This window comes from Grammomys surdaster, unplaced genomic scaffold, assembly GCF_004785775.1.
Source record: "Grammomys surdaster isolate TR1022 unplaced genomic scaffold, NIH_TR_1.0 193, whole genome shotgun sequence".
NCBI classification, from domain to species: Eukaryota; Metazoa; Chordata; class Mammalia; order Rodentia; family Muridae; genus Grammomys; species Grammomys surdaster.
Window position 1 is genome coordinate 12465898 of NW_021604638.1, and position 10284 is coordinate 12476181.

At 41.6% G+C, this 10284-nt stretch overlaps 1 protein-coding gene across 1 annotated transcript in view; it reads left to right on the plus strand.

The window, feature by feature from the left end:
* Window positions 1–10284, plus strand: part of LOC114623086 (receptor-type tyrosine-protein phosphatase T-like) — a gene marked incomplete at its 3' end in the record, with an annotated part of 676953 nt that overhangs the window by 209757 nt on the left and 456912 nt on the right. The window contains exon 5 of the mRNA XM_028769777.1: window positions 5597–5712. Within this exon, the coding sequence (XP_028625610.1) occupies window positions 5597–5712 (116 nt within the window). The remainder of the gene's footprint in view (window positions 1–5596; window positions 5713–10284) is intronic.

Genomic DNA, 10284 nt, shown 5'->3' on the forward strand with positions numbered 1-10284 from the left:
TTTGCCACACAATTTCAAACTTTCTAACTCCCAAGTTGACTTTTAGAGTCTTTTTCCAACCTCTTTTTGCCCCCATCACAGCCTTGCTCGGTCCTGTCTCTCAGCCCACAGACCGTCAGCAACATTGTTTCTAATGGATGTAGGAGCTTTCACTTCAATTGTGTGGCTTCCTGCTGAGCGTTGTCAGGTTTTAAAGAGCGAGATAAAGGGCACAATAATACATCTTCAGATGCTGCACTGACATCTGCAGGAGTTTAAATGTCACCGGTACCAAGGCATTTTGCCCCCAAAACACAACCAGTTTCCTCTTCACCCTGTTCAGAAGCTTCCCATTTTAGGGGAACTCAGTCTCAAGGAGGACTGAGAGGGGAGGGGTACTGCTTAAAGCTGAGCTGGTGGCTGCTTGTAGGCCCTGAAGTCACTTGTTTTTTGGCTGAAGGTTGGTGAGTTGATGTTGGTGCAATAATTTCATTCACAGAAATGTAGAGGCAGAAAACAGATAATGATAGAAAGGGTGTTTGGTAGAAAGGGTGTCTGGAGGAAGAGGAGACTGGGGTGGGGGATGGAAGGAGGGTCAGAATAGCCAGGCACCCAGAGAAGACCAAACACAAGGCAGATCCCAACAGAAAGACACTGATCTCCAGACTCGGGTGATCGGGGCCTTGGAGAACAGAGATAAGGGTGAGGGTCTATGGAGACAGTGCAGAATGAGAAGATAGTTGAGAAAAGTTCCTGCAACTCAGTGGTCCACACAGTGTGTGGAGGAAGGAGAGTCACTGCTGGATTTATAGGTCCTGAGAGGGTACAACTTGCTAGTGGGAACTGTTCCAGAGACAGAACATAAGAGCACCTTATGAGAGCCCACAAACTGGTGGACCTGACTGCTGATGGGTTTGGCTAAGACCGTGGTGTTCTCATCAAACTTAGTCAAGATTTTAGGGTGAGAGACTTTACATTAAACAGACTTCTCATAATTTCTGGAGTAATCAGATGATTGACAGCTCTGAGCAAGGTGCTCCCACCCCCGCCCCCGCCCCCGCCCCCCTCTCTGCTGGCCATTAGCAGCAGAGCTTCCCTTTTATTGTAGTGTGAGGACTCTCTAGTTCCCCATTTATCCACGACACCTTAACAATTTGCCAACATTGAAACCAGGGGCAAATACTTGGTCCTCACTTTGACTGCAACATTTCACCTTATTTTACAGAAATATCTTTCCAAAATGGAAAAAAGAAAAGATGGAGCAAGACAGTGGCGGGTTTTGTTAGTATTGATTTACAGTGGAATCGCTTTGTTAATTTTGATAGCTGGTTCCTGTGAGGGTTCGGGCTTGATGTGTCTGCTGCAAATCAGGGCTATCAGTGTGTCCCCAGCATCTTAACACCTGTGATACTCGACATCCACATTCTGAATATAGAAGGGAGGGAAGGGATGGAATGAAAAGGAAAGAATCAAGGATGAAGCTCTGGGGCTGAAGTGGGAGGGGAGGGGAAGTGTTGGAAACAGGCAGGTGCCAATCAATGACCAAAGAAGGACTAGTTCTGACTGTACATGCCCCAGAGCTTAACCACATGCCACTTGCTTATAAGAGGAGCCTTTGTAAAACAGACAGAACATCTTAACTTTGGAGCCAAGATACATCCTCTTCCTATATGGGAGGGGTGTTTCCATCCCTTTTAGAACTGAAGCAAAATCAGACCTGTAAGGTTTGCTCCATTTGTGGCTGAAGAACTGGTAGTTCCAAAAATAGCTTCTCAAAATTATACAGGAGCACCAAAGGACAACAATTTCAAGCAATTCAAGTGACGTGACATTTATCACATTGGTAGATGCAGAAATCTTGAACTTGGAGACAGACAACAGAAATGGTCTCACCTGGGCCTTGGACCCTTGACACCTTAGCCGCAGGGTCCTGACAGCAGCATCTGAACTGTTGTCAGCTGGTTTAAAAACATGAGCAGATGGTATATACTTTCTTACAGCAAGTGTCCTTGATCCCACTGAAGTCTTTGAGTTTTGGAGAATCTTCCTGGTAGTGGCACATTTTGGTAGACAAAACCATTCAAAACATCCACAGGAGAAAGTTGCATGGACTGGGCTCCTTGTAAAGTATTTGAGAGCAAACAGAGAAGCCAGGAGACTCACTACCGTCTACCCTAGAAGTTCTTTCTCTGTGCTATGAGGCCCGTCTGATGATACCATCTTTCCTCCCAAGACCAAGAAGGCAATAGGGTGGCTAGTTTGAAATTGAGCTTGGGGCTCAGATGGAAATGGTCTGAATTCTGTTTCTGTCTCTGTAGCTTTGGTGCCTGGTGTAGTTTCATTTCTGTTGTGTGATAAAATACCCTGATAAAAAAGCAACTTAGGAGAAAAGAATTTATTTGGCTTAAAATTCTAGGTTACAATCTATCATAGTTAAGGATTCAAAGCTAGAGACCACATGTTAACAAATAAAATCCCAGTAACAGAAAGAGTTATCTATTTTTGAGTTGTTAGCAATGGGGTCCCATACAGTCAATATGCTTTAGAACTTGATGATAAGACCATAGTTCTGAAGACTCCAGAACAGGAGAAATCAAGCTGGTACTGACCTGGAAGCTTTCACGGTGTTATGCATGATACAGAAGGAGAAAATTAATTAAAACGAAAATGTGATAAAAACAGAAAAAAAAATCAGTTTCGCACAGTTTTAAATCCTGAAATAATAGGAATAAGAACTTGTGACTACATAGGTCATAGGCAGGTAGGGGAGAAAAATTCAAAGATAATACTGTTTTGCTAAACTTATTGCTATAGACCAGTGCATCTCAACTACCATAAGAGAAGCTTCTTCTTGCAGCAGATAGTAATGAACACAAAGACTCTCAACCGTTCAGTGTGCAGAAAATAATGAGATTCTGGCATGCTCAGCCCTAAATGGTACCTACATACCATCACATCCTTCCCCACAAGACTCAGGGATCATTGTGGAAAAGGGGATGAAAATATTCTAAGAGCCATAAACCATGGATGACATCAAGGAAACAGTGTTTTCTGGACACAACAGGGCAGTTTCAGACATGAACTCAAATGACTTGTGACAGCAAGCACAAGACCTGGGAAATCTCAAGGCAAATAAAATTCCAGGATGGAAGTAGGAGGTGGCATGAAATTCTACCACTAGCCTAGGAGTTAGTGCGTTTGATAGATGCAGGAAGCGGGAGTGTTATTTTTCTTCAACGATTTGACCATGGTAGGTAGACCACACTCTAGGGCAGACTCTCCTTCAGAATGTAGTTGGGCAACATAAACCAGACTTGATGCAGATAGGACAGAAAACTCAAAGACAGGTAGGTAGGGAAGGAAGGGTGAAGAGGGTGGATATAGGAGGAGCTGATGGTGAGTATAATCAAAGTATATTGTTTGAAATTCTCATAAGTTGATAAAAATAGTTAGAAAAAGTTAATCCCTGTAGACATGGCCACTGATCAACTGAGTGTCCACAGTCCCTCCCTCTTTCCAGGTGACTCTGGATTATATCATGTTGACAATAAGATAACTGTCACAACAATCTTGGACTTGCTGATGCTAATTTCTGCCCTTTAGCATATGCTTCTCAGGGATACCATGAAATTAGAATAGATAAAACATGCAAAGTGTTTTGCTTGCTGTTTTTATGTCAACTTGACAGAAGATATAGTTATTTGGGAAGAGGAAATCTTTTGGGAGAATGCTCTCACCAGATTGGCCTATGTGGGGAAATTTTCTTGATTGATTATTGATGTGGAATGGCCTAGTCTATTCCTGGTGGTGTCACTCCTAAGCAAGTTGCCCTGGGTGGTTTAAGCAAACAGCCTGAACGAGCTGCAACCAGCAAGCCAATGAGCAACACTCCTCCATGACCACTGTCCCAGTTCCTACCGTCATGCTCCTGTCCTGAATTCCTAACTTGACTTTCCTGAACAATGAACTATAAGCTGTAAGATGAAGCAAACCCGTTCCTCCCCATGTTATTTTTAGTGTTTTATCACAGCAACAGAAACCTCAAGTAAGACTACTGCTTAGCACTGGGGGTGGGGGGGTTAAGTACATGTTATGCTTCCTATTTTTCTTGATGTCCTTGGTCTTCTAAGGCACTTCCATTTAGCCCCACTTGGTATAAGTAGTCTGGGTCCAGCTTATCACTGTTTTTATTGATAGTGGTAGGGAAACTTCATAAAACTCAATGACAAAACTCATTCCTCTTGTCATTCATTCATTATCAACTCATGGAAACCTGTTATTGCTGTTTTATGATTGACTTATATAGAGCACTTGACCACACAAATAACAGAAGACATGAACTCAAGTCATCCAACATGAAACCCAGGATTAACTGTGGGGCTGATTACCTCACATCCTAGTTTTCACTTGAAGACTTTTATCCATGTGCCCAAACCTCAGAATTTGTGTTCTATTTCCCACCCATGCTTAGGATGTGTCACAGTGCAAAGTTGAGAATGCAAACCGCATGCCTGTCTTAGTCAGGGTTTCTACTCCTGGACAAAACATCATGACCAAGAGTTGAAAGGAAAGGTTTTATTCAGCTTATATTTCTACATTGCTGTTCATCACTAAAAGAAGCCAGGACTGGAACTCAAGCAAGTCAGGAAGCAGGAGCTGATACAGAGGCCATGGAAGGATGTTTCTTACTGGTTTGCTTCCCCTGGCTTGCTCAGCTTGCTTTCTTATAGAATCCAAGACTACCAGTCCAGGGATGCCACCACCCATAATGGGCCCTCCCGACTTGATCATTAACTGAGGAAAATGTCTTACAGCTGGATCTCATGGAGGCATTTCCTCAAGGGAGGCTCCTTTCTCTGTGATAACTCTAGCTTGTATCAAGTTGACACACAAAAACCAGCCATTACAGTGCCTTTGTGAACATGACCAGTTTTCTGGAATTCTTTGCTTCTCTATTAGTGAATCATAGAGTCAGTTACACTGTATTGACTAAATTTGTAAGTGCTGGCCATGGTACCTATCATCTAGAAATACTAAGTAAAGGAGAGATATAGTTTCCTCCTCCTTTTCTCCTACTGTACATTTGTCCTTAACAGCTGTAGTCATCAGCATCAGCATCAGCCTCAGCATAGTCAAGGGAGGAGCTTTGAGTTTTATGAGTCTTCTTTTCACGTATTGTCATTCCCAGGAGTGACATTCATTTTAGATTCATTCTAGTGATATGTGGGCCAAGTTAACAGAGAGATTACACAGTAACTAGTCATAGGAACATTGAGGATCTCATAAGACAGGACTCATATCGTGACTCCTCATTTTATGTATGTCTTATTATGCCAAACTATACAATGCTCAGAGTCTTAGGTTTCTGCCCTGTGAACTGGGAATGGTCGCCTGTGAATTTCATAGACCTCACTAGACTTAAATAGGTCAATATATGATGATCACAGAATGGGTCTCATGCTGTAGTGACCCGTCTGGTCTCATCTGAGCCTGGCATCTTCTTGGGCACACATTCCAGGATCTCCAGGCCTATCCTGGGCTGCTGCCTCTGATGGAGACGTGGTATTGGAAACTGCATCCTGTCCTCATGTGTTCTGTGTTTGGTTTTGTCTCTTAGGAAAAGCACCTCATTTCCTGCGACTCCAAAACGTTGAGGTGAATGTGGGGCAGAATGCCACCTTTCAATGCATTGCAGGTGGGAAGTGGTCCCAGCATGACAAACTTTGGCTTCAGGTAAGAGTTGGAGAGACCCTTGTTCACACCATTTCCTCCCTTTGCAAAAAAGAAATTATGTGTTGTGAAGAAGGGTGTGGTGGGCGAGGGGTGTGGCCATTTCTAAATATCTCTGCTCCTTGGACATTGCTCTCCAAACATGCTGTTGTGAGCTCTTAGCTACTGTTCTGCTAGGTTGGCATTTTATAGATAAGGAAACTAATGGCAATATAAAAGCTCTAGTTCTAGAGTTTGTCAATACAAACTGCCCAACAAGCATTTGTTTTTAAAAACTTTGTTTTTAAAGCTACCATTACTAAAGCTAAGACAAATGGAGTATCTTATGGTTTGAGTTTGTGACATCATTGATCCATGACTAAAAGGTACCTGGATTTCTGGGTGAAACCATTACTCTTTTCTTAGAAAACATCCCTGAAATGAACAGTCTGTTCCCTGGCTGAATGAGGCCATCACTGAGTAGAGTCCATTGGGACAGTGTTTTAATCCTGAATCCACTTCCGTTTCATTTCTGCTCACTGATCCTACTTGCCTAGCAAGATGAAAGAACATTTTTATGGATGGGTACAAAGCCAGAAGATGGGACACAGAATGAGAGCATCCATTATGATAGCACTGTCATGCTCTTGTCAGTGTGAACACAAATATAAAGTTCTGAGCTAATCTTCTCCAGGACTTGTCCATCATTCTCTCTCTCTCTCTCTCTCTCTCTCTCTCTCTCTCTCTCTCTCTCTCTCTCTCTCTCTCTCTCTCTCTCTCACACACACACACACACACACACACACACTAAAATACACACACATACATATACACATACATTTCCATTCCTTTTAAGAACGTCTTGTTACGCAGCCCAGGCTGGCCCCAAACCTGTTGTCTTTTTGCCTCAGCCTTCCAAGTGCTGGAATTACAGGAGTAAGCCACCATATTTAGCTTCCATTTAATACCACATATTTTCAAGCAACTTGAAGATAATTGAGATGTAAACTTTAAGGAATACAACTTGACAAATTTAGTCTTTTTGTATGTAAATAGTTTCACAATCAAGATAATGGACAGTGATGTCACCTCCAAAGTGTCCTTGTCCCCATTATTAATCTCTTCTCTACTCCAGTGTGTAATAAATAACCACTGGTTTGTTTCCTGACACTATGCATTAGTTTATGTATTCTAGAACTTCATATCAATGTAGGGCTTAGTGGAATGGATCAATGGATGAGGATTAGAGTTCAGATTCCCAGAATGTATACAAATCCTGTGTGGTAGCTCGGAATTCCCAGTGTCCCTGTGGTGACATGGGAGGTCGAGTCAGGAGAATCCCTGAAAGCAGTTGGGCCAGATAGCATGGAGAACAGCAATGAACACAAGAGGCTGACCCTCTTAAAACAAGGTGGAAGATGGGGGACCAATGCCTGAGGTTGTCCTCTGATCTCCACATGTCTGCTGTGGCACTTGCATGGTTTTAAACACACATGAACATGTACACACACACACACACACACACACACACACACACACACCACACCACACACACACAGAGTGGGGAAAGGAATCATGCAGTATTAAGGTCTTTCCTTAATAATTCTAAGGTGAGGTCCATTTACATCATTGCATGTATTAAATTTTTAATTTAGGTAGGTTGTTCTTAGGAATAATCTATTCTAATAATGAAATATTGTAACAAACCACATATAATGATTTTCTCATCTATTAACCTATTGATGGCTAACTGTTTCATTGTTTTCCATTTCTATCTGTTAAAAAGAATCTGTAATAAACATTACTATGCAAATCTATATGTGTATACATATTCTGTCATTTCCCTTGGGTAAATGTCTAATAGTGAAATGGCCAGGTCTTGTGTAGATGTGAATTCAACTTTCTGGAGAACAAAGGGCTGTTTTTAAGCTCAGTTGAATCCTTTACCGTTGCCACCAAGCCGTCTATACAAGTTATTCCACACCCTCACTGACACGCTGATCAGTCTTTTCAATTCAAATAGGTGATCATTTGATACCTCAACGTGATTTGAAAGTTTGTTTCCCTGATGACCAATGATGTGAAACATGTTTGTTTGATTGTTTGTTTAGTTGGTTTTTGTTTTGTTTTGTTGTGGTTTGGCTCAGGTAAACTCTATCTACATTCTGATGGCAGTTCATTCTGTCATCTCTCTCTTAAATTTGAACCTTCACTCTGCTGTTGAAAACTCCCTGGCAAAGCTTATCCAGACACTAACAATTTCTCCATGGTACTTATGTCCCTTTTGTGTCACTCAACTTTGAGTAGTGCTATTGACTCTGCTTTCATTGTAATTAAAGAACATTTTGCTTTGAAGACTCACATCATTGCGATGGCATTGACTCCACTGGATCATAAGAATGAGGTAGGGCAATCACAATATTTTTCAGCAACATTATTTGGGTATTCCAATTATTATAAGGTCAGTATTGCTCCAAGTACTAACTGGCATGCACTAAGCCTTACTTCTGTATACAGGAAGATGTTAAAATTGAGCCAAAACATCCATTTTGAAGAAAATAGACAGAAATACACACTATGGAGGTCTTTCAGATTTTTATTTACCTATCTACTTTTCAATGTTTTTCAGGTGGCTTAGAAAGGATACAAAGCAAGATGAGATAGTGTAAATTAAAAGGGGAGGCATCACAAGACAGGAAGAGCACATGAAAACTGCTTCTCAGGCTATGACTACATTTCTTCATTCCCATTGCTGGCTTTCAGGTCACAAGTGGGATGTCTGAGCACCACAGCCGCCTGTGGGATAAAGGAAGCTTGTCAGATATACAGTTTACAACGTCTGCGAGATAAACACAAACCAATTGCTCAGGAAACTTCTAACTGTTGTTCACACAGAGGCCAGACAGGGAATGGTTCCCAGGAGCCCTCATAAAGCAAAGACTGTGTGATGTAATGAGCAGCATCCTCACCACAGTCTTATTGAGGGCACACAAGCGGCTTTTGTGGGTCTGCTTCACATCATAATAATACTCTGTGTGAAAGCAGGCTGAGGTGGGGGAAGGAAATGGGGGGGCACAGCTCAGGCAGGGGTCCCCAGCTTTCTGCTAATATATCTCTACCCAGGGAGGCTTTAAACTTAATACAGCAAGTGGATAGATACAGTAACTATTCCTAAAAGGAAATCTCCTTGAATACCAGCTCCCTCCTCCATATTTCAGGGAATATTGAGAAGGAAGGCATGAATACTGGGTATTCTGACAGAGGCCTATGTGACTAGTGAAATTCTATGCATACGTACAACACTGTGGTTGGAAATTGTTGGCTATATGATAGTAGTCACAGGGTAACAGAAATAACAGGACACACATATGTCCACACAAGCACATGTAGTATATAGACAAGTCCATCATTTCTGGGAGATAATTAGGGACATAAAGTCTAAAACCTTCAATGTGCATATTTTTCTAAAATTAATTTTATTTTTAGCAATTTTCTAAGGAAGTAGCCAGAAACGGGGACAGAGATATACCTGCAATTGTATACAATTGGGCAGAGAACTAGAAAGACCTAGAGTGTTCTGCAAGGGAGACTAATTAAATAAATGCAGGAATGAAGTAATTAAATGTGAGACAGTAGACAGAGACTTAATGGCGTTTTCATAGTATGTAATTAAGTGCAAAGTGCAAGCTATAAAACAGTTGATATATTTAAAATTTTAATGAAAAAACACATGTGCATACATAAATATGGGCAAAGTTATATACTTACTTATACAACATATATACCTATCCTATGTATCATGCCTTCATGTATGTATTCTTATAATACTATAAAGCATACATCAATATTACTAATTGTGATGATAGATTATGTATGCTTTTATTTTTTTCTATTTCATTGAAATATTAAAAAAGTGAACACAGGGAATTTACATAAACAAAAGCAAACGGCATTAAAAACAAGCAAAATGGTCACTTCTCCTTAGATATAAATATTCTAGAGTTGGTAGGAAGTCTTCCCTAGCGTCGAGTGGCCACTTGTAATGGAAGAGCTTGCTTCTTGGTAAGGACTCAGAGCAGTTTTCCTCGGACATACTATTCATCCAAGTGGGTGTTTAGAATATTCTGTGATGTGTCCTCCTTTCTTATCTCTACCCTCACCCCACTCTCCAGGGACTCTAGAGCAAACCTGTCAGCCCCTTCATGAAGCTGTCCTTTGAGGTCTTTCTACAAAGGGTATGCTCCACTGAGAGACATACAACCAACAATGCTTGCTGCCTCAGAAATGCTCTGTGTAGATCTCAGCAGGGTCTGTATTTGGGTTGAGACAATCACAGGCACCAGAGAGGATACGACAGGACAAGGCTCTTGTTCTGGGAGCCCTTCCCTCCAGATCAGCTGTACCTGGCTGTAAGATAAAGAGACACATCAGTCTGTCTACATAGCAGCAATGCTTCCTGTTTTCTTGTTACTTGATCCCATGGGAAAACACTGGCTACCAAAACAGAGAGCACTACGTGAAGCCTTTCCTCCCCAAACTGTTCCATATTCAATGTCCCTCTGTATAGGGCTTCTGCACGGTGGTCAGAGAAATTCA